General features: G+C 39.4%; 1 protein-coding gene across 1 annotated transcript; it reads left to right on the forward strand.

Moving 5' to 3' along the window:
• The first annotated feature begins 2473 nt into the window (after nucleotides 1-2473).
• Nucleotides 2474-18438, forward strand: LOC100027502 (guanylate-binding protein 6). Its single transcript, XM_056815374.1, has 11 exons — nucleotides 2474-2678; nucleotides 5749-5944; nucleotides 8106-8233; nucleotides 10647-10753; nucleotides 11312-11508; nucleotides 12973-13218; nucleotides 14397-14677; nucleotides 15740-15952; nucleotides 16455-16557; nucleotides 17078-17271; nucleotides 18137-18438. Exons 2-11 carry the CDS (start codon nucleotides 5773-5775, stop codon nucleotides 18350-18352), a joined length of 1857 nt encoding a protein of 618 aa, XP_056671352.1. The 5' UTR covers nucleotides 2474-2678; nucleotides 5749-5772; the 3' UTR covers nucleotides 18353-18438.
• Nucleotides 18439-25776: the final 7338 nt, after the last annotated feature.

Below are 25776 nucleotides of genomic sequence, written 5' to 3' on the forward strand. Positions count from 1 at the left end.
ATATTGTATACAGGTGTTGCATTTGGATTTTTACCCAATAAAGAATATGAAGCCATTTCTCTGGAAATGACATTGTTTATTAACAGATACATGTATCTGCTAACAAAGAATGGCTCTTTCACCAGCCTACTAAATGAAAAGAGTAAAGTTTATCTCTGATTTTTTTAATGAAGTTCATTTATTTAATTAATTAATTTAGAATATTTTTCCATGGTTACATGATTCATGTTCTTTCCTTCCTCACCACCACCACCCCCAGCCAATGAGCAATTCCACTGGGTTTTACATGTATCATGAATCAAGACCTATTTCCATATTATTAATATTTGCAATAGAGTAATCATATCTCCATCGTACCATGTGATCAAGCAGTTGTTTTTCTTCTTTCTGTGGATGAGGATAGTGTTCCTTCTCATAAGTCTCTCAGAATTGTCCTGGATCTTTGCAATGCTGCCAGTAGAGAAGTCCATTACGTTTGATTGTGCCACAGTGTATCAGTCTCTGTGTACAATGTTCTCCTGGTTCTGCTCCTTTCACTCTGGAGATTGTTCCAGTTCACATGGAATTCCTCCAGTTCATTATTCCTTTGAGCACAATAGTATTCCATCACCAACAGATACCACAATTTGTTTAGCCATTCCCCAATCCAGGGAAAAAACCCTCATTTTCCAATTTTTCACCACCACAAAGAGTGTGGCTATAAATATTTTTGTACATTTTTCTTTATTATCTCTTTGGGGTTTATCTCTGATTTTTAAATGGAATTATGTCTTTCTGATTGGCCTAACAGCTTAACCTTAGGGACTTCTCCTGCATATCCCCATTAGTGGATATTTTGAGGGAGGGGGTAGACTTAGAGACTTCAACTCCTTCTTCATTATTTCATCGCAACAGACTTGATTCTTTGCTAAGACCCTGAATGAAGCTTTGCCACTTTGATGGAATACCATACTTTAAATGAATTTAACTTGGCTGTTCAGCCCACTCTTAATCTGGGTTCATCACAACTGGTCAGCCTTGTCTTTAATCCTTTTATCTTAATAAAAGAAGGAAGTTTCCAATCTAGTTTCATAGCCTGAGTGGGAAACTGGATGTCTAGAGTTTTGCACCAATTTCAGTTTGACCTTGGGATGCTAAAGCAAAAATATCACAATTCAATATTAATTTCTAACATAGGGAAAGAGGAGGCTTCATTGTATCCCTTCTTTGAGTAAGAATTTCCTCTGTAGATGTGACTGTGAAAGGTACCTACTATGGTTTACTTCCATTTTTTTTTCTTATACATGTCCATTTTTAGTTTATTGTAGAATAGGGTGCAAGTTATTGATCTAAACTAGATCTGTTCTTAGCTCTGTTGCACTTTCCTTTTGCTGACTCTCCAAAGCTGCAGAGAAGACTCTCTGTCCCACCTTATGGGTACCTAGCATATAGCAGGTGATTAATAAATTCCAAATGGCTATCTAACTGACAGCACAAATGAGGACTCCAATACACAATAGCCTAAGACATTCAAGCGTTTCCCAGGCTGAAATAGCCCCTCATACTCAGTGAGGTATAGATAGCTAACCAGACCTCAGAGATTACCTCGATGAGATGTCACTAGGCATGTCTACACTCTCCAAAGAGAGAGATGCAAAGATCCAAAGGAAAGTTCACCATCAAGAAGATGTAATATTCCTTCGTGTACACCAGGCTCTCTGAGCAATCCTGCACAGGTTCCAGAAATGTCCATGGTACATTTGAACCCTGATATTTTCTTCTTCACTATCTGGTCTCCTTATTTCCTTTAAAAAAGAAATCTCTGTCTGTTGACTTGGTCTGTTTTACAGGCCATTAAAATAAATGCCAAGAGATAAAGAGATTTGGGCATTTTAACACTTCTTTAATGACAGTAGTCAGGGACATTCCACTACCTTAGTGGAGTGCCCTAGGTGATCCACCTGAAGAATCGGCATTGTTGTGCCCAGGTTTCTGTGATTACTCTGGTTGATAGAAAGGTCATATAAGCTGTTTTTGAGGTTGGCTTTAGAAAATACTTCTATTGAAGCCCTCATATGTGGTGTTTAGATTAAAATGGGAGTCAGTCCTTAGATTCTAATAAAATTATTAGGATTTTTTGGATAGGTAGAAGATGAGAGAGGGATAGAAAAGGGGCCTTAATCTAGCTTTTCTATGTGGCTCCCCCAGCAGACTCCAATGTGCAAATTTGTGGACAGAGCACCAAAGTCAGAGAGAGTTCAAACTTGCTGCTTAACCCTTTTTATTACCTCCTGACTCTTCTGCTCCTGCCCTAGCCATCAGGGTCAAGTTCAGGTTGACTGACGGCAAGTATGCAGATAGTGGACCGGAGATGTGTGACCCCAGAAAGAGGGGAGGGTAAATTTCCTTCACAAAATCAGGAATGATTAAGCCCTTTTTCTCATTTCTCAAACACTGAATCCACACATCTGCTTTATTCTCCCACTCTAGATTTAAGAAGTTAAGAACAACAAAAGTTGCTTTTGGTTTTGGTTTCTGTTGGCTTCCCACACCTTCTCCCTTACTCTGAATACTAGAAGCATTTTGGGAAGCAACAGAGAAGAGAGGAAAGGAGGAAGAGGGATAGGGGAAGAGCAGAGAGAAAGAAGAAATCTGTGAGAACATCCCTGAACAGTTTGGGCGGAAGCTTCGTGAAACAGGTAAGTTTTCTCTGGGTAAAACATGCTTGCTTGCCACTGATTTATCCAAGCAGCTTCCTCTGACATTAGCTACTTATTCAGAAGTCCAACACGGGCTCCTGGCTTTGTGTTCTGGAGATACTGCACCCCATGCCCTTAAAGCATTGGGAACTGCTAAGCCTGGCAGAAACAGGGGAGGACAAAGTGAAAGTATAAAGCACTTAATTGGGTTATGGAAGGACTGGCTTCTAGTCCTAGTGCTGTCTGTCTCTTCCAGATGTCTGATCCTTTAATTCTGTCAGTGTTTTCTTATTAGAAACATGGAAACAGGATGCTATGTCTGAACCGGCATATTTTCCTGAGGTCTATTATAAATGGGGAATTAATGATTCTCAGCCAAGTGTAGTGGAAAACACGAAAGAATTGGATATCCAGCATATGGGGGCTGCTCTTCTGTCACCTAGGTAACTTTAGTGGCAGGGGCTTTTGTTGTGGCTGGCAGAAGACAGAATCTATAAAATATGCAAAGGCTCCTGAGTCTACATCAGTTGGGAACTTTAAAGCTCAAGAGCAAGGCAGATCACTCTAGGTGGGTCGTAGGGGTCAGCCTGTGGGCAGATGCAGAGGGAGTGCCAGCAAATCCTCTTTACCCCCCATGCTGGATGGACCACTCTGAGCCTGTCCCTGATGCTTCCTGGGTGCAGTTTGGCACATGGGCAGCAGGGATGGCCCTTTCTCTGGATTTCTTTGGGCTCTGTGGCTTTTTTCCTGTTCAGCAGGGTGCTAGAAGAATGCTAGAAGAACTGCCAGAATCAAAGGTAGGATTCTGTATGGGAAAATTGCTGGTTGATTAAGAGTAGTTTGAGTTAATTCATTAGAAAGAGTTAAAGCGAACCCTACAAAAGAATGATGAGGGAAAGGATGAAGAGGATAAAGACCTCTAAGGTTCACTTAGTGCTTTAGAGAAGTTATCTCATTTGGGCCTCACAACAACCCAATAAAGAAGGTAATTTGCTCTTGTGCTCATTACACATGAGGAGCCTGAGTTTCAGATATTATGCCCATTGTCCCCTAGCCGAGATGTGACAGGACAGAAGTCCAACCCCTCCAGACTCCAAGTCCAGCCCTATATCCAAGGTGCCACGTGGCCTCAACAAGTCCCATGTTAGGGGATGGCATGACTTGTTCCTTTTCCTTATCCTTTCCTGACCCAGAATGTCCAGATACTGACTTTTTCAAATCCAAGAGAAATGGAAAAAATTTCCTTGCACTTTTCCCCATCATCTAATATGAACTATATTTTACAAGGTCAGGATTGATACAGAGAACAGTCTGCCCTCCAGATTTAACACAATGAAGGACATCCCAGGCTGTGGGATGTCCCCAAGAGTAATGAACCATAGACTATCCACATTGGTTCAAAAACTCTGGAAAAACATGCTTGAACTAGGCAATGGTGACCCTAGGAAACAGGGAGGGGGCCTGTTACCACTCTTGACCTCAATTCCTGGCTCCCAGAAAGTCCTTCTCAAGTTCTTTACAGCTCAGTCACTTCTGTAATAGCTGAGTCCAGCTGAGGCTCTGCCCTTGAGATCTGGCTGACTCACTCCAGAACCTTTACTGAAAGGATGAGAATAAACAATGTCTTAGTCATTGTCAGAATAGTAGCTCTAGAATCCAATCATGAGGTTAGTATTTGGAGTCCTTTTCCCATACTAGGAAGGGGGGTGACTCACAACTATTATTTTGGAGTTTTATTTTTGGCAGGAACCCAAGGTTTCTTTGGTGTCATAGTTTTCCTAGAGATAAAACTCCCTCTACCAATGTAGGTCTTCAGATGACCTTTGGGAGATTATGTAACTTATCTAAGATCACACAGTCAGATTGTGTCAGAGATAGTATTTAATCTATATCTTTCCAACTCCCAGATCAACTCACTATTTTCTTTGCCATGATGCCAATGATTAAAGGCAATGCCATGTCAGAATGAAACCAAAGAGCTCCTTGGTGTCAACAAATTCATAGGACAAAACATCAATCAGAAAATAGAAATTGGAACAGTGGTCAGAAACTTGGGTAGGACTGGGGCAGGGAAGAATGGATGAATCATCCTAAAGTCACTTATGCAACACTAATAAGGACCTAGCACTACACACTAATAAAAAACTAACTAGAGTAGATGTGGTAAAATTGGAACACTACCACACCATTGGTGGATCTGTGAACTGATACAACCTTTCTGGAGAAGTCTGGAACCATGCCCAAAGGGCCATAAAACTGCATACCCTATGGCCCAGCAATACTGCTACTAGGTCCGAGTCCCAAAGAGAGTAAAGATAGGGAGAAAGGATCAACTTGTGCAAAAATATTTATAGAAGCTCTTTTTTGGCAGCAAAGAACCAGAAACCTAAAGGGTTTTCCATCAGTTGGGGAATGACTGAAGCAAATTGTGATATATGCTTGTAATGGAATACTATTGTGTCATAAGAAATGATGAAGATAATCACAAAAAATCTAGAAAGATGTGTGAAGTGATGCAAAATAAAGTGAGCAGAACCAGGATAATACTGTGCACAGCAACATCAATAAAATACAATGATTAACTCTGAATGAATTAACTGTTTTCAGCAATGCAAAAATCCAGGAGAGTTCCAAGGGACTAATGACAAAAAAGGCTATCTACCAGTGTAGAAGGAACTAATGGAGTCATGCTGTCTTCCCTCCTGTGGCAATGTAAGACCAGACCATCAGATCATCAGATACAATATGTGACTCTGTGACTCCTGTGTCCCACCAATGGGGTGCCAAAGGATGGAGGTAGTTTACTTTGCACCTACTGAAATAGTATTCCATCACAATTATATACCACAATTTGTTCAGCCATTCCTCAATTGATGGACATTCCTTCAACTTCTAAGTCTTTACCACTGCTAAAAAAGCTCCAATAAATATTTTTGTCGGAATAGGCCCTTTTCTCCAAAATTTTTTTCATATCTTTTGTGGATACAGACCTAGTATTGGTATTAATTATTGAAGATTATATGAATTTGGCGTTCTGATTTCTATCTAGTTGGCTCCTCTGTATTTACAGGTGACCATAACTTCAGCTGAGATCATGCAAGCTCCCATATGTCTGGTGGAAAACAGAAATGAAGAGCTGATGGTAAACCAGCAAGCCCTGCGAATTCTAACTTCCATTACTAAGCCTGTGGTGGTGGTAGCCATTGTTGGCCTGTATCGTACTGGAAAATCCTACCTACTGAACAGGCTGGCAGGAAAGAACAAAGGTGAGTGGAGTCTCTGGCCTCAAGGAGTCTGCTTTTGGAGAACATTATGCCACAGAGTTAGAGCTGCTACAAGGTATGTCTGAGACCTAATGAATGATTAAAAAATTGGCCCCTGGTTTATTGTTACCTTCCAGTCAGTCAATAAACACTTACTAATTACCTACTCTGTGCTAGAAATCATGCCAAAAGCTGAGAACACAAAGAAAAAAATTCAATCCTTTCCTTCAAGGAGCTCACAGTCAAAGGAGGGAGATGACACGCAAACAACAGTGTACAAATGAGATAAATATGAGATAGACTGGAGATGATCATTTGAGGGAAGGCACCAGACTTCAAGGGATCAAGAAAAGTTTCTCCTATAATTTTATCTGGGAACTGAAGGTTTTGGCTGAAATGAAGAGGGGGATTATTCCAGACAGGAGAGAAAGAGTCAGGAGATGTGTGTGTGTGTGGGGTCCACCAAAGACTTAAAACTTATACTGTAATACTTGTGAATTAGATCTCCCCAGTATAAATATCTTCATGACATGGGCCCCTGAATGGTCTCACATTAAAAATATAAGCATTTCTTGAGAAATGGAAAAGTGTCCCTGGTTGCTATCTCCTGGCTTCTTGTCTCCTAGTGACTGTCTATCTTATTTCCAGCTACCACCACTTCTGCTCATGATTATTGCCTCTACTCTACATTATGTTGATCTGGTAATTTGATTGTCAGTTACTCTTGTGATGAATCAGATCAGTCAACTCACAACATCAAAATATTTTCATCTGACTAATTATTCTCAAAGGATCATCAACTTAAAGCTGATGGGGACCATAGAGGTCATGTAATTGAACCCCCCTCTCTTTTCAATTGAGGAAACTGAGGGTTGTTGTGAGACTCAAATGAAATAGTATTTTTGAAGTGTCTGTGAGGTGCTTGGCACAGTACCTGCACTCATTGTAGGTATTTAATAAATACTTATTTCCTTTTCTTCTGTCCCTCAATTAGAGAAAGATTTTGTGATTTGTAAAAATTAAAATTAATCTCAAACAATAAAAAATATTATATTTTTGGAGATTTATTAAAGATCATTAGAAATAAAGGAATTAAAAAAAAACACATGCCCATGGCTGATCCGCTTATTCAAAATTCCCACATTGACCACTGCCATATTTACCAGCAAGCCAAAAAAGAGTGAGCAGGACCTCCCATTGAATACTCATTCCCTGTCTACAGAAAGTATGTAATGACAGGAAGTCATTGGTTTCCTGGGAAATATTGTTCTTTTTTAGGGAAACTTAGGTAACAATTTTCTGTGTCAGACTGAAAGTGAAACCTGCTTCCTTCCAGGAAATCATCTCATTTCTGTGCTCTGTGTGTGTGTAACTGGCCTGTGATCTTGAGATTTAAGGACTTTCTCTCCCCATGTAAAGAAGCAATTTTCCTATTCCTTCAGACCTTAGAACATTTTCTGGGGAAGGGAATGTTGGGGAGGGATAAATAGTGACTAAATGACTTGCCCAGGGTCACAGAACTTGTCCCCATGTGTCTTTGGCTCCATTAAATCCATTGCTTCCTTGCCTTCTCCTGCCATTATGCTCTCCTTTGGGCTATTATTTATTCTCTATCCTCAGGTTCTGGACTTAGTCTAAATCTTTTGAAGCATTGAATTTGACTGATTGTGTTCAGAAAGGTGGCATCTACATGCAAGCCTAAAGGTCTCAATGGTCTTGTTTACCACATTTACCATCCATCTCCCCCTACAAGTTTAATCTCACCATTGCTCTGGCTGAACATAATATATGCATTTCTCTGTCCCTAGCTAGAGGATATTGGATAATGGAAGACTGGGAACCAGGAAGACTTGAGATTGAAACCTGCCTCATCTACTAGTTACTGACTGTGAGACCCAGGGCTGGTCATTTACCTTTCTCACTCTCAGGTTTCTTCTCTATGAAAGAGATAAAAGTAACATAGATGTCACAGGATTACTGATGAAGACAGGATGAGATAACACTCATAAAATGCACCATATAAATGCAAACTCTTATCCTTGTAATTATTCTTTCCCCATTGAGGAGCTTACCAAATTCTCACTTTAGGACCCATGAGTTTGGCCGCTGCAGCCTTTGGGCTTCCTGCCTCCACTGGTGCTCAAGTCTCATCCTTCTCTTGCAGGCTTCTCCCTTGGCTCCACCATTCAGTCTCACACAAAGGGCATCTGGATGTGGTGCATTGATCACCCCACAGAACCTGACCATATCGTAGTACTGCTTGACACTGAGGGTCTCGGAGATGTGGAAAAGGTAAATGGAAACAGTGATACTGGGCTTCAATTCCCCTCCCTAGCTCTGCCCTTGGCAGACCTATGTGGGATTGAGAGCAGATTGCCAAAGGATGTTCTTTGGGAGTAATCAAGCTGGAATGGGCCCATGGCCTGACACTGGGGCTCTGGGATGTTGCCAACCACTTTGATGAAGAAGGTCATGCCGTATCAACATAAAAGTATCCATTGTGGTCTCCCATTGCTTTCCTTGTATAAAAGACTTCCCAGAAGTTCCAGCTCCAAAAGAGATGGGCCAAAAGACCAAGATGAGGCTGGCACTGGGTATCAGATGAGCCTGGTCTTCTGTGAATCCCACTTTTTGTGCAAGGGTCCCATTTCTTAAAAAACAAAACAAAGCAAAAATACAAAATTGTGAAACCCCACTTCTAAACCCATTCCTGCAAGCTATAAATTCACCAATGAATCACAAAAGATCAGTGTACCAAGTAGCAAGCATTTGCTAAGAACTAATTCTCTGCTGTGCACAAGGGACAAAAAGACCCAATTCACTTAGTTTCTGTCTTCATGGAGGCACCAGTTACTTAGTGGAGAGAGTGCTGAACCTGGGGTCAGAAAGATCTAAGTTTAAATTCTTCTTCCAACACTTATGTGCTATGTGACCCTGGGCAAGTCAATTGAACTGACTCTACCTCAGTTTCCTCCTTTAAAATGATAACAATAGCACCTACATCTTATGATTATTGTCAAGATCAAATGAAATAATCTGTGTAAAATGCTTTGCAAAACTTACATATAAATGCAAAGCAATGTAAAAATGTAAATTACTGGCAGGGTATATATAAAAGCAAGGGGGATTGATAATCTCATAATGCATTCTATAATATCTGATTTGAAGGAGTACCAGTACTAGCAGCACCAGATTTTGAACTATTTTATAATACAATAATTGTTAAAGCTCTCTGGTACTGGCTAAGAAATAGATAGGTAGATCAGAAAAATAGAACAGACATATAACAATAGTTGTAAAAGATTATAGTAACCATATGTTTGACAAAAGTAATGATCCAAATTTTGGGGTAAAGAATTGATTATTTGGTAAAAAACAATTGTTGAGAAAATTAGAAAGCAGTCTGGCAGAGACTAGGTATAGACCATTATCTTACACAATTTACCAAGATAGGGTCAAAATGGATACATGACCTATACATAAAGAGAGATATCATGAGCAAATTAGAAATCCCCTTCTAATGGATGGGACAGCACAAAAGAAATTTCAGCTGTAAGTCAAGAGAGGTCTCAAGACCCTTCTTTAGGGTGCAAAGGCAAAGCAGTAGGAAATGCCTCTTCTTTAATTTAATTTCCATTGATAAAATTATACCCATTTCTGTTATTGAATCTCTTGACTGTGCCAAGGATTTCAGGGACAAGAACATTCTTTCCTTGGTCACCAGTAGCTCTCGCTTCATTACCAGAAGAGACATTACTGAAGGGGAGACACCTCTATTCAGGTTTCTAGCCAGGCTGACAGTAGCAGGTGGTGAGTTGGATTGGTTATCTGTCATTTCCACATCTCTAGGGCTCTTTTGCCTATTGGTGGAAGTTGGCGATGGTGGTGGTGGTGGTAGTGGAGAAGAATGTAGGTCCTTTCTCTGAAATGATTTTTTTCCTCAAAGTGATCTTTCCATAAAAATGGCTTTGGGCTCCAGGATAGAAGGTGGTTGGGTTGTTTGGGTGGCATTGCTATTCCAAGAGGTAGAGCCATCTTGGATTCAGAGTCCTGGACTATCTCTTTCCAGCTCTTAGGGGAGGTAGTGGTCAAGGTGGTGATGATACACAAGCTAATTCCTGCACCTCCCTTGAATATCTTGGTTGCTTGATTAACCTTTGTGCAAAGATAGGTTCTAACTTTGCCAACCTTGATCTTTCTCTGACTGATTATATTAGAAAGTAGACCATGGGGACAGCTAGGAAGCTCAGTGGATTGAGAGCCAGATTTAGAGACAGGAGGTCCTGGCTTTAAATATGGCCTCAGACACTTCCCAGGTGTGTGACCCTGGACCAGTCATTTAACCCCTATTGCCTAGTCCTTACCACTCTTCTGCCTTGAAACCAATACACAGTATTGATTCTAAGACAGAAGGTTCGGGTTAAAAACAAAAAGGACCATGTAAAGTATAGACAGACAGATAGATACATATATAAATAGATAGATTGATCAATAGATTAATTTATAAATGTAATAAATATATAGATAATTTTAAGCATTTATTCTAAGCAATTTGATCTCTACAACAACCTCCAACCCCATCTTAAAGCACAACATCTTGAACAGATGACTGCTATTCCAGAGGAATTGATCTTGATCCAAAGTTCATACAGTGTCATGGATGGAGGCTTGAATAATAGGCCTACTGACATAATCTGTCTTATAGGAAGACTCCAAGAATGACTCCTGGATCTTTGCCCTGGCCATCTTGCTCAGCAGTACTTTTGTCTACAACAGCATTAGCACCATTAGCCACCAGGCCTTGGAACAGCTGCAATATCCTTTCAGAATTTCAGAGCATCAGAACATCCTCAATGCAGGTGCTCTCTCACCAGGACAGATGATAAGCAACCCACACTTTAGGAGCTGTCATCATGAGTTAGTCTGCCCAGAAGTACCTATCACAACTTCTTGGGATCAGTATCCCTAAATCAGATTATCCCCAAATCAGTCTTCAAACCTCAAATGACAGTCCAGCATCAGGCTCATAACTGAAGCCTTGGGTGGACCTATAGTTGAGCTTGACATTACACATAAGAATTCCACTTCCATGTTCAAGAACTCTGAAATGTCTTGATCATTTTCTCTTTCCCTCTGCCTATCACTGCCAGCCTTCTCTCTTCTTCTTCATCTCATATCACATATGTTTTCTGCTAACTTTCCTACTGAAAATCTCTTCCTTTCCCTTTTACAAATGTAGTTAAAATCCCATGAGTACAGAAGGGAGGGTAGGGGGAGAGAATTTATATAAAGGGAAGGGAAGAGTCCTCTACTAGAACTGGGAATTGATGATGTGGATGGGTATTTCCTTTTCCTTATCCGAGATCTTAGATATGTGACAGAACTCACTGAGTTAATAAAAGTCAAATCTTCATCTAACCCCATTGAAGGAGAAGATGCAGAAGAATTTGTGGGCTTCTTCCCAGATTTTGTGTGGATTGTGCGGGATTTTATCCTGGCGCTTGAGCTAGATGGACAGCCCATCACCTCAGATGAGTACCTGGAAAATGCCTTGAAACTCAGTAAAGGTAATTTATTAAGAATCAAGTTTGGGCATATGGCCCTAGGCATTATAGGGGGAAATGACACCAAATGGTTTTTCCTTTTCTTTGGAGCATAGATTTTTATTACTGGGGATTTTTTTAATCTCATGGATATATAAATGGAGGCTAAAAGCTAACTTAGGTCTCATGGCTTTGTTCAAGTTCAACTGATCTTTTTTGTAGCTCCAGAAATTCCACAACCTGGTGAACTCTTCAAAGGGTAGTAGTCCCTGAGATAACTGAGTTTTGTCAGCCTCTATGTGATGGGTTTGTATTATATAAATTTACAAAATGAGGTAGATGTTTCTATATATCCTTCATTTGCTTAGAATTTTAATAAAAGGGAATATAACTTGATTTTTAGGGTTATTTATTCAGTCCAGGGCATAGCATGAGGAATCTTCCTTCTCTAGAGCAAATCTAGAAACCTATTTGATGACAAGAGGCAGCTTTGTCCTTCAGATGCCTTGTTATACAGCAAGATGGGAATGATATTTGGAGTCAAAGACTTTGGGTTCAAATGATAGTTCTGCTACTTATGGCCTCTGTGACTTTGGAAAAGTCATTTAATATCTGTGAGCCTCAATTTCCTCATCTATAAAATGAGGAGTATGGAGGGAGATCAAGGTGAGTTCAAACTAGAAGACAGAACAAGATTAGGAAAGATTTGATGGCAAAGAATTATGCTTGTCTTGGACTCAGAGGCATTAAGAAACTAATGTAGTTAGCTTATTGAGCCAGGGAATAACATTATCAGAATTATCTAAGTATATCTTTTTAGTAATAGGTATAGGATGAGTAATTATTTGGAGAAAATGGAAGCTACAAGTCAAGTTAGGAGGCTATGCAAGAGGCCAGGTGTGAGTTAATGAGGGCTTGAATTTGAGTGACTTTGGGAGAAGGTAGATAGAAGGAAATAAATGCAAGACATGTTATGCAGTAGATTTTACAACTGATTGGTCATAGAGAGTATAGGTGAGAATGAAGTATTGAAGACGACCTCTGAATATCTCCTTTTGTTAGCTCCGGAGTAGCTCTCCTACCTGATCATAGCCTTCCTTTCTTGGGTCTTTTTCATATTAGGGAATCATAATTCTCTTTCAACATGATCTATAATTAGACCAGTAATTTGCCAATTTCTAACTAGTCATATCTCAACTATGAATCTGTGAGAGATTTCATTCAGATTTAGGGCAAATCTGAATGGAAATTTTTTTCTGCATGTGCTGAATAATACAATATGTTATCCTTTCAAGAGATAAGCAGTTGCCTGATTTCCAGCAATGTCTCTCTAATCTCTTCTGCTTTTAAAAATTCTGTATCTCTGATTCTGTCTTAGGTCTGGATACATGAAAATTTCAATACAATTGCTCCCAGTCTTAAACATCTTCATCACCCTCTTAACTCAAGCCTGTGCCTTACCATGTTCTCTGTTTTCCTTTCCCTTAGGAAAGAACCCCAGAGTTCAATCAGCAAACCTTCCACGAGAATGCATCAGAAAATTCTTTCCCAATCGGAAATGTTTCACTTTTGACCATCCAACAAATGATAAGTCACTCTTATCCCATCTTGAAGATGTCAATGACAGCCAACTGGATCCTATTTTCAAAGAACAAGCCAACAACTTCTGCTCTTACATCTTTTCTAGTGCAAAACCCAAGACCCTTAGTGGGGGTATCATGATCAATGGAATTCGTGAGTTTTCTTTAGCCCAATGCATATTTGATTGGGATTAGATATAAATTTTTTGTATGTGTACAGATATTGAAAGATTTTTGTATCAATCTCCTTATGGGTGTAGGTTTCTTTGTTCTTGTTTTCCTGACTTCTAGTTTACAGTTCCCTAGGGATATGTCCTCTGAGACAATGTCAGGGACCTTTTATGGAGATTAAATCTATTAGATAGGTACCACAGGAGTAAAGAAAGGCAATTGACTTAATTTTCCAAAGGGAAATGAACGAAGTTAGTAAACTATAAACCAATAACTTTGAATTCTATTTCTGATAAAATTCTAAAGAATCATCGAGGGAATAGTTTGTAAGCACAAAAAAAGAGGGAAGTAGAGATCATGAATATCTAGCAGATTAAACAAATTTGCTTGTTTGACTCCATAAGTGGATTTATGTAGATCAGAGGAATAGTATCAATTTTGCATAGTTAGATTTCAAGAAAATATTTTAGTGTGTCATGTTATGATTATGAATGAGACAGAAATATAAAATAGATGCTAATAGTATTAGGTAGATTCAGAATTTATTACATGACCAGTTCCCCCAAAGAGTTATTAATAGCTTGAAGTCAACTTGATGGGAAGTTCATGTCTGAGGTCTTTAGAGCTTTCTCAACCAACACTGACAAAGTCACTGAAGATGTCAATGGAATGATAATACAATGTGTAGGTGTCATGGAACTGAGGAAGCACTATTAAATTGAATAAAAGAAACAAGATAAAATGTTGATCTAGCAGGTTGAAATGATGACTCTAAATGAATAGTGGAATCTGCTAAGAATAAATGCAGTTTTCCCCATCTGGGAACAAAAATCAACTAAGTAGAGGAGAGGGGAGATAAGGATAGGCAATAGTTTTTTTGTTTTTTGAGAAAAGTAAGGGAAATGTCTTGGATTAACAGTTATTCAAGCCTGCATTGCTGAGAATGAGTTATGTAATAATCCCCCTGAATGTATTTTGCTCTAATTAGGCTATATCTGTTATTTTGCATTCAGTTACTGGTTGGTATCACACTTTAGGAAAGACATAGAAAAGTGAAAGAGATCCTTGGTCAGGCATGGATTCTACTAAATAATTAACACTTGGACTAAACTGAATGGAGGTTTTTCATTGTTTGATCTTCCATTTCATTTTATGTATCAGGGCTGGGGATGCTGCTGGAGACCTATGTGAAGACCATCTCTAGTGGGGATATTCCCTGCCTGGAGAATGCAGTGTTGGCATTGGCCGAGACTGAGAACTCAGCTGCTGTGCAAAAAGCTAGCAATCATTACAAAGAGCAGATGATTGTAAAAATGAACGTGCGCACCGAAACTCTCCAGGACCTGCTAAACCTACATGCAGATTGTGAGAAAGAAGCCATCTCCATTTTTATGAAGCATTCTTTCAAGGATGACACACACAAGTTCCAGAAAAAGCTGGTGGTATGTTCTCTCAGCTATTTGTCTATCTTCTCTCTCTTTTTTGAGTGAAATCTAGAGGCTGGTCAGCCTCTTTTGAATTTTGTTGACCTTGAGGTCCATATCCCCAGCTTATGAGAGAAGAGGCTGGACTCTTTAAGAGCTAAAGGAATGAAGGCCTAAACCCTACTTGCCATGAAAAAAATATTCCTTCCTTGTGACATACTGAAGTAAGTGACTTCTTAAAGTCTATACTGCCCACTCAAATAACTGCTGAATAGATGGCATCAGTGCTCTCAGAGCACACTGCAGTTCTCTTGAGCTCAGACTCAATCATCTCTGCATACCTTTCCCCTCCTAGCACTCTCCGATTCCTTATAGGAGCTTCTCCTGACAAATACCTTTCTTAACCTTTGTAAGATTAAAATTTATATCTAATAACTCCAACTATTATATTTTATAAGATTTATTATTAATCACTTGAAGTAGGAAAAGTACAAGGACGAAAGTAAAAGCTTGAGTAAAACAAGCTGTCCCAGCCACATTCTCGGGAAAAGAGAGAGTGAGGCAGGGTCACACACAACCTTATCCTCCCTATGTAAGCACGTAACATGAGAAGGAACATGGGAAGCTTGGAAAGAGAATTTCTGGGACACAAATTCTAATTATACACCTTGTAGTATTTTTAGCCAAGCCCAAAGATAGAATCATTATGTAGGATTCCAGAAATGGCAAAAACATGGGAGAAATTTGGTGTAATTATCTCATTTTGAGAAAGATGACTTTGGACCCCAGAGGGATGAGTGACTTGTGTATAGTGACCTAGTAAAAGAGTAGCAGATTTGAAACCAGAACCCAAGTGTCCCAGTTTCTCAACCAGGGTTTTGAGTTTTATTCTAACCCTGTAAATCTTTTCAGAAAAGCAAAAGCAGGTAGATCTTCTCTAAACAGATTTAATAACATCTTTAAAATCTCCCTCCCTCTCCAATGAAATAGGGTACTATGATAACCTTTGAGACATCAATTCTAATTATCGCTGCTGTTGTATATCTTCTCTGATTGTCTTTTTCTACATTTCACTGTCAGGAAATCTTGGAAACCAAGAAGAATGAGTTCATACATCAAAATGAGGAAGAGTCAATTGAATATTGTCAAACTAAGCTTGACTACCTCTCACAGAAACTGATGGAATCCATTTCTCTTGGCACCTTCCTTGTTCCAGGGGGTTATAAGCTCTACAAGAAAGAAAGAGAAAATGTATTGAACAGTTATGATCAAGTACCCAGGAAAGGGATAAAGGTGAGGAAAGACCTGGGGTTCAGGAGTGCTGTCACCATGAGGAAGGTTCCATTGATCCCACTGGGTATGTGAGCATTGATTTTCTCCTACCAATGGCCATGCAAGATGAGAAGGTCTAGCTGGGTTTGGCTTTTCAGTTCCCATCTCAGCTGGAAGCTCGTGGCAGAAATCTCTTCTTCCTGCTCACAGACTATTGTGGAATTTAGGAAGTTGGGCCAGAGGAGGGTCAAAATAGACCAAACCTGATGCAGGCTAGCCTAGTATATCAGGCTCAAGCTTGGAATGAAATGAGATGCTTACAACTTGTACTCTAGCTTTTGGTACTCACTAACCAATTGGTCACATTTATGGCCCCTGTTTAGTCTCCTGAACCAATCATATCCCAAAATGTTTTCAATACCTTTTAAGGAAATTAATAGAATAGCCTATATGTCTGATATTGCTTCTCAGGATCTGACTGGGTCTGGGGGAAATGACGTTTCTCTCTTGTATGGTTGTCCAGGCATATGAGGTCCTCCTAAAGTTTGTAAATTCACTGACAATGATAGAAGAATCCATCCTGCAGACAGATCATGCACTCACTGAACAAGAGAAGGCATTGGAAGGTACGCAGAGCTAGGAAATGATATTCTAATTAAGGAGGGAATTTGTTGGGTTTGGAACAAAATTCTCCTTTATGGCTTAAGTGAGGCATGAAACTTTTCCTGAAATACTAGGCTTTCCTTCTTCTCTAGTGCCCCAGCCCCTGTTGAATATGTAAACAGCAAGTGTAACCATGACTGTAAATGCAGTAGGTCAACAAGAGCTATTCCCCTCAGCATTCTCAGTTCTGATTTTCTTGGTCTAAAAGAGGAAAGAGAAATTTAGGAATTTCCAATCCCTTGTTCATAATCAATTTGAGTTCTGAGTTTAGGAGAAAATGTACATGTCACTCTCAGCATTCTTTTTTTTTTTTTGTAAGTCCCTCAGAATTATCCTGGATCATTATATTGCTGTTAGTAGCTAAATCTATCACATTTAGTTGTCCCACAATATTTCAGTTACTTAATACTTTTTAACTACCTAACAGGAGGCCCACCTAATTTAATCTTCTTGTGTTTTCTATTCCATCAAACACTTGAGCAGCTGAACGAGTCAAAAGAGAAGCAGCAGAGAAAGAGCAGATGTTGTTGGATGAGCAAGAGAAGGAAATGAAACAAAAGATGGAAGCTCAACTGAGAACTTATGAAGAAAACATAAAACAATTGGAAATGAAGATGGAGGAAGATAGAAATCAGAACCTGAGAGAACAGGAAATGATGCTGGAACATAAGCTGAAGGTACACAGAAATTGGGATCAATGGCTATGATTAGGAAGTAGCACCACCACCATGGCAGAAAGGAATAGACAGGGAAGGGAAAATCACTTACATGTGAGTCAGCATGGTAGAAAGCAAAAGGACTTAGACTATTTTGTCAGAAGATCTAGTTTTGAGCCCTTTCTAGGCCTGGTTCTCAATCTACTGAAATACCCAACTGCCCCAGTCTTTTAAAAAAAATATTGATATTTTAGGCCTTTTTAAAAATGTTGATACCTGCATTACTTGAATATGAATTGAGAATAATGATGAAGATGACACCTAGCCTTTGTGTATCACTTTAAGATTAAAAAGCTAATATTACTTCATTTTTATACTGATAACAATCTGGGGAGTTAAGTATTATGATTAAGCTTATTTTATATATAAAGAAACTAAGCCAAATAGATTAAGGAATATGGCTCCAGTCACAGCTAATGCCAGAGGCAGGATTCAAACTCATGTCTTCCTGACTTCAAAACCAGCATGGTACTACCTAGCTTCCACTTTTTAAAACCATGATTCCAACAAATTGTCTTTATGTTCAGCAATTACGTATTTCAGCATCATCCCTAAAGCCTAGGTTCTTGTCTCTAGTGGTGGGGAAGTATTGAGTCATTGAAGAGTAGATCTTCCCTCTATATAGTTTTTCTCACTCTCCAGGAAAGTCCCTTGAAGACAAATCCTCTGGGCTTTCTCCTCCATTTTCTAATCCACTTGGGTTTTATACCTTATACAGGAGAAATATATAGAGGTGCTAGTCCACACAATTACCAGGGAGCCTTGGTTCTTGGTGGACTGGGGATTAACCAAGATGCAATGCTAATGTTCTTTTGTCTTCTCTTAGGAACAAAAGAGGCTGATGGAGGAAGGGTTTTATGACAAAGCTGAAGCAATGATGAAACTCATAGAGAAGATACGGAAAAACATTAAGTTTGCTGAGAGTAAAATATCCTCCTGGTGGACCTCAATGTTTGATGCTCTTCGCACTCAATTGAGGGTCATATTACCTGGTGCAGGGAAACTCCTTAGATTTGGATCATTGGACCATTCTATGCCATAATCAAATGAGTTTCACTTTCTCAAAAGAAAGTTAGGGAATATAATTTTTCTGCCTAAAAACTCCCATAAAACTGAGATCTCTTTGTATGTGTTTATGAGTGTATGCATATTTCCTGCTTCTAATTCATTCAAGTATTTAGAAAGTAAGCTGATGCTCCCCAGAAAAGACAAAGGATACAGGGGAAAATTCACAAGAGTATCCATCACCCCAGTGTTTGTTAGATGTATCTTCATTCTACTAAGTGAAAGGCTTATTTTCTTTAAGCTAAAGGGTCTAGAAAGCAGAAAGCTTGAGAGCTCCTGCTCATTTTGAAGACTTCAGAGCTAATGGGAGACTGGACAGTCATGGAATCTACCTCATTTTGCAGATGGTTGCTTGGTGGTACAATGGGTAGAGTAGGACTTGAAGTTTGGAAGACCTAAATCCAAATCTGGCATCAGACACTTGTAAGCTGGAGGAACCTGAGAAAGTCATGGAACTTCTCTGCATCTCAGTTTCCTAATCCATGAAATGGGGGTGACCACAACAATTACCTCAAGGTTTGTTGTGAGGATCAAAGCTCTGTGGAAACTTTTAGGTGCTATATGAATGTGAGCTATTAATAGTGAGCTATTAATAATAATAATAATGAAGTATGAAGCTCAGAGGTACACAGTGATTTTCCTAAAGTCACACAGAAGACAGGGCTTAAATGAGGCCTTTTGACTCTGACATGTTCTGATAACCATGGAGAGCAAAATCTTTTGACCTCTCTTTATAGATGACAACACATACATTTATCCCTATGCTTCTTCAGATTCTTAAAAGTTCAACTGGAATAGTCCTTGATTTCAGAACCCCCAATTATACTTTGAAGTAGCAATATTTTAGGCATGATCAATAGAAAGTGTGTTGAATTTGTAGACAATACCTGAGCTCAAATACCAACTCTGACTTACTGTCTATTTGACCTTGGATAACTCACTTAACCTTCCCCAGCCTCAGTTTCTGCAATGGCAAAATGAGAAGGCTCAGCTAGATAATTTCCTGGATCCTTTCCAGCTTTAAATCCTCTTTAATTGTGTGTGGATATTAGAAAGGGGTCCCAGAACCCCCTTTCTACTCTAGTCCAGAAAATGTCTAACATATTGAGTTTCCAAGTCCTATAAACTGAGTTTGCAACTTGTACCCTTGCAATATCCAAGCAAAGAGGGCTCTCTGTTAATTAATAAATGAAGAAGTGACTGTAGCTATGTTTCATGATAAGAGGTTCCCAAAGTTTCTTGGTTCATAGAACCCATAGTAAGCTCAGTGTTTCTTTCAAAGCACCCCTGGGACAAAAGGAATACCTAATGGTCCCATGTATTGAATACTGTAGCATGTATTTATGTCCTTACAACTTAACGGCCATTTGAAAAAATAATTAATGGAAAGAAAAATTATTTTTGAGATATATGTTCCCGTTAGGCATAGCACAACTTTTCAAAACTTAGAATCTGATTGGAAGAAAGAGGAGGAGAAGGAGAAGGCAAAAGCGAAGGAGTTAAGGAAGGAGGAAAGAGTAAAGGGAGGGAGGAAAAAACAAGAAGCCTGGAAAAGAATGAAGATATCTAGCTTTGATATTCTTGAAATGAAGTTCTCAGAGAAATGATCCAATTAGAGGGAGAGGTCCTAGGTCCAGAAAATACTTCCATTGTGTGAGTTTATAAGACTAGAGTGAGCTTCCAAAAAGAGAGGTATCTGGGAAACAGCTATCATAAGCATAAGTAGATGAAGAATTAATTTGATGAATAGGCAATTGTCTAGGGCAGCAATGGTGAACCTTTTAGAGACCCAGTGCCCAAACTTCAACCCTCATGCAGCATGTGAGCCACTCCCTTACCCCAGACAAGGGAGGGAGGAAGTCCTTCCATTGGGCTGCTGGGCAGAGGAGTGGGTGATATGAAAAACCTCCTTAGGCACAGTGGAAAAGGGGAAAGGAGCAGCTCCCTCCAACACACATGCCATAGGTTCACCAACACAGACCTAGGGTCTTTAAATATCATGAGGACTAAAGAACTTAATGACTTTTACTTCAAATCTCACTATACATCATGAGTCTTATTTCCATTCCCTCACATTCTTTATGTTAAATAATTGCAATATAGACATTCCATCCTATTAACCATCATTTTATATCTCTCTTGCCTTTTGTGGTTAAATTTTCAATAGATGCTTTTATTTCTTCTCACTCCCTTATTAACTCTAGTTTGTCTTACAACTTCACCATTCAAAGAAACTTCTCTCTCCAAAATTACCTATGATCTCCTGACTGTCAAATCTGATGACCTTTCTAAGGTCCTCAGCATTCTTAAAAATTTCATATTTATTGTCATAAGTGTCAAAGCACACTTCCATATTGGTCACTGTTATAAAAGCAAAGTCGTACATAACCAAAACCCAAAATAAAACACTGATTTGAGAGATGACTCCAATAGTTCTTTCTCTGGATGTGGGTAGCATTCCCTGTCACGTCTTTCAGGATTGTCTCAGATCATTGTACTGGAGAGAGTAGCCGAGTTTTCACAGATAATCATTGACCAGTATTGCTGTTATTGTGTACAATGTTCTTCCCATTCTGTTTATTTCACTTTGTATCAGTTCCTGCACATCTTTACAACTTTTTCTGAAATCATCTTACTTATCATTTCTTATAGCACAATAATATTCCATCACCAACAGGTATCACAATTTATTCAGCAATTCCGCAATTTATGGATATCCCATTAATTTCCAGTTCTTTGCCACTACAAAAAGAGCTGCTATGAATATTTTTGTACAAGTAGTCCTCATCCTTTTTGATCCATCTGCAGCCTTTTGACACTCTTGATCACACTTTTCCCTTGATAGTCTCTTCTCTCTAAGGTTTTCAGACATTCCTCTTTCTTGGTTCTTTTCCTTCCTATCTGACTTCTCTTTTTCAGTCTCCTTTAATGGATCTTCACCTGGGTCCTCTTTGCTAAACAGGAATGTCCCACTTTGTCATGAATTCCATTCTCTTTTCCCTCTGTATTATTCTACTTGATGATCTCATCAGTTTCCCTAGATTTCATCTTATCTATGTTAATGTTATCTAGATATCTATGTTTTTTAGCCATGCCCTCACTATAGTTCTCCACTCTTGTATTTCTTAACTATTATACATCTTGAACTAAATCTCTCATAGATATCTTAAATCTATTCAAAATTGAGCTTATTATTACCCCCCCCCACTATCCCTACACTATCTATAATTCCCTATTAATGTCCAGGACAGTATCTTCACAGTCCCACAAGCTTTGAACTCTCCATCCAGGCATCATCAACTCTCCCCTCTTTCTCAACCCCATATCCACTCTGCTGCAAAAGTCTGTCAATTTGGGGGCAGCAGAGAGTCAGGCCTAGAGATGGGATGGTCCTAGGTTCAAATCTGACCTCAGACATTTCCCAGCTGTGTGACCCTGGACAAGTCACTTATCCCTCATTGCCTAGCCCTTACCACTGTTTTGCCTTGGAACCAATACACAGTATTGATTCCAAGACGGAAGGTAAGGGTTTAAAAACATTTTTTTTCAAAGACTGTCCATTTTACCTTTGTAATCTTTCTCTTATGTACCTCCTTCTTTCTTCTGATATTGCCATCATAGTGCTACAGGCTGATTACCTCATGTTTAGACTGTTGTGATATTCTGCTGGTGGCTGTTCCTGCCACAATTCTATACAAGTCCATTCTCTACTCATCTGTAAAAGTGATTTTCCTAAAGTTCAGTCTGACCATATAACCCCAACCAAACTCAATAAACTCCATTGTTTCTGTGATGTCTGGGATCAAATACAAAAATCCTCTGGTTTTTAAAGCCTTTCACATTCACCTATCTAGGTGTAGCTAAGAGGGTAGAAAGTGGATAGAAAGCTGAGCCTGGAATCAATCAATCAGATTGATCAATAAATTCTGATTAAACACCTGCTAATGTTTATAGGAATGGTGGTAAATGGTGCAACTACAAAAAGAGAAGATAATCCCAGCCCTCAAAGAGTTTACAATCTAATGGAGGAATCCTATGTATATAATACATTCAAACAAATGTATACAAAGTAAGATATACACAGAATAAATAAGAAACAATTGAGAGGGAAGACACTGGAGTTAATAGGGATTGGGGAAGTCTTCCAGTACAAGAAGAGATTTTAGTTGGGACTCAAAGAAGTTAGGGAGGTCTATAGGCAAAGAGAAGGATGGAGAACATTCTAGGCATGGGGGGGGGGGAGAGAAGGCAGAGAAAAATGTCCAGAGCTGAGAGATGTTGTGTCTTGTATATGGGATGCCAAGGATGACAGTGTCATTGAACTGAAGAACATCTGTCGATGAGCAGTTTGTAAAAAGACTAGAAAGGAAGGAAAGGGTGAGGTTAGGAAAGGCTTGGAGTACCAAACTGCATTTTCCATTTGATCCTGTAGGCAATAGGGAGCCATTGAATTTTAATGAGTAGGGGAGTGACATAGTTCCACCTATGTTTTAGGAAAATCATTTTAGTTGTTAAATAGAGGATGGATTGGAGTGATGAGAAACTTGAAATGAGCATACCCACCAGCAGGCTATGGTAACAATTCAAATGCGAGGTGATGAGGGTCTATACTAGAATTGTGGCCCTGTCAGAGAAGAGAAGGGGCATATTTGAGAGATGTGACAGATTAGATATGGAGGGTGAGAGATAGTGGGGAGTTCACAACATTTCCTAGATTGCCTGGGGGACTTAAAGAATGATGTTGTCCTCTGAAGGTATAAGGAAGATCAGAAAAGGATGGGAATAGTTTAGGGGGAAAGATAATGAGTTCAGTTTTGGGTGCTTAGGGTTTGAGATGTGTCCTGGAGGATCTATTATTGGAGATGTGAGATTGGAGATCAGTAAAGGTTTCTGGAAAGGTAGATGTGAGGATCATCAGCATAGAGGTGGTAAATATGGCATCTGATGAGATCACCAACTGAAGTACTATAGAGGGAGAAGAGAGGAGGACACAGGACAGAACCCTAAGGGATACCTATAGTTGGAGGGTAGGATCTGGAGAAGGATCTGGCAAAGGAGACAGAGAACCCATGGTGAGATAGGCTGAGAACCGAGAGAGTGGGGTCCCATGGAAACCTAGAGGAAAGAATCAGAGAGCCCTGAGGTCAAGTCCAACCTTAGACACTAATTGTGTTACCTTGGGCAAGTCATCTAATCTCTTACTCACTTTTTCAACTGTAAAGTAGGATATAATAACATCTTCTTCACAGGGTTATTGTGTGTATCTGAGATAATATTTTTAAACTTCTTAGCAAAGTGACTGGCACATAGCAGGTGCTTAATAACTTGCTTATTCCCTTATTATCCACCTTTCCAGACTTCTGAATCTTAATTCCCCTCCACATACTCTTCAGTTTAGAGATGCTATCTGCAAACTATGACATATAATGGTTTAATTTAACAGTTCTGATGAGAAACAATAAATTCTGTAAGTAACCAAAATGCTTTCAAATATAAAGGAAATGAAATTCCAATTACTTAAGCCTGTTGCTCTGTTTAGTCATAATTCACTCTTTAACTATCTGCCCTATGATCCAGCCATAGCACTGCTGGGTTTGTACCCCAAAGAGATAATAATGAAAAAGACTTGTACAAGAATATTCATCGCTGCTCTCTTTGTGGTGGTAAAAAAATGGAAAATGAGGGGATGCCCATCAATTGGGGAATGGCTGAGCAAATTGTGGTATATGTTGGTGATGGAATACTATTGTGCTAAAAGGAATAATAAAGTGGAGGAATTTCATGGAGACTGGAACAACCTCCAGGAAGTGATGCAGAGTGAGAGGAGCAGAACCAGGAGAACATGAGAAGTCTTTTGGGGGTGTACAATTTAGTTTTTTTTAAATAAAGAAAATAAAACCCCTATAGATTAAATCTTTACTTACAGAAAGTCAGTGCTAAGCCTTAAAAAATCCCAAATGATTCACTCTTAAAAAAAAAAAAAAACCTTTACCTTCCATCTTGGAATCAATACTGGGTATTGGTTCCAAGGCAGAAGAGTGGTAAGGGCTAGGCTATGGGGGTCAAGTGACTTGCGCAGGGTCACACAGCTGGGGAGTGCCTGAGACCAGATTTGAACCTAGGACCCATCTCTAGACTTGACTCTCCATTTACTGAGCTACCTAGGTGCCCCCCATGAGTCACTCTTCATGACCCTTTGTGGAGTTTTCTTGGCAAAGATACTGAATTGTTTTGCCATTTCCCCTTCCAGGTCATTTTAAAGATGAGGAAACTGAGGTAAACAATGTTAAGTGATTTGCCCAAGGTCATACAGCTAGTGTTTGAGGCCAGTGTTTGAGCTCAGGAAGATGAGCCTTCTGGACTCCAGACCCATTACTCTGTCTACTGCACTACCAAGCTCCCCCAAATTAATTCAGCAAAGACAGGTTCTGGGACTCTTTAAGTATCGTAACCCTTCCCTTGTTGTTCAGTCAATACATCTTGCCCAACTCTTCTTGACATCTACTGCCCATAGTCCATGGACTTTTTTTGCCAAAGATTCTAGAGAGAGTTATCATTTCCTTTTCTAGTGGATTAAGGCAAATAGAAGTTAAGTGACTTGTGCAGGGTGACACAGCTAGTAAGTGTCTGAGAGCTCATTTGAATTTAGGTCTTCTTGACTCTGGGACCAGTGCTCTATTTACTGAGCCATCTAGCTTCCATTCAAGACTGTTCAGCATGCCCCCCACCTCACCTACTTTCCCCAACAGAAATAGGAAAAAAAATGAAATAATTTATTCCAAAGAACAACAGAGTTTAAGATGCACTCCAAGGTAACCTTCTTTGCAAGTTTGAACTTAACCATAAAATAAAAAAAGATGGATATTTTATAAGAGGGATTCAAGAGAGATGGAATTCATTTCCTCAATGCAATAGAAGATGATTCTCTTTTGCCTAAAGGGAGATAAGAGATGGTGGGGGAACCTTGAGGACAAAAAAAAAAGGTTAGAGGTTTTTTAAAGGATTTTCCTAGAGCAGTGAGGATCCCTTTCTCTACTATGTTGGCTCTAAGTGAATTTGCTAAATGATGGTGGCAAAGAGACAGTCTGGGAGTAAGCTTTATGGTCAAGCAACATGTCTGCTCCTCCTTCTGACCCTGCTTCAAGAGATATGAGAAAAGGAATAGCAGGAACTAGAAAGTATTCTGATATGTGGCATCTTTGGGGGAGAATTAGGCTAATGAAAGAATACTTTTCCTTTCTACAAAGGGACATTTACATCAAAGATATGGCAGAAGGAGAAATACAAATATTTCCCCACCCCCAACATTTCAGGGCCATAGTCTCCTCTCTGCCACCTTGATCTCTGAAGACTGGACTCAGACTTCAGCCAGTGTCTATATATCATTGACCCTACCAAGAT

Source organism: Monodelphis domestica, chromosome 2, assembly GCF_027887165.1.
Source record: "Monodelphis domestica isolate mMonDom1 chromosome 2, mMonDom1.pri, whole genome shotgun sequence".
Lineage (NCBI taxonomy): Eukaryota > Metazoa > Chordata > Mammalia > Didelphimorphia > Didelphidae > Monodelphis > Monodelphis domestica.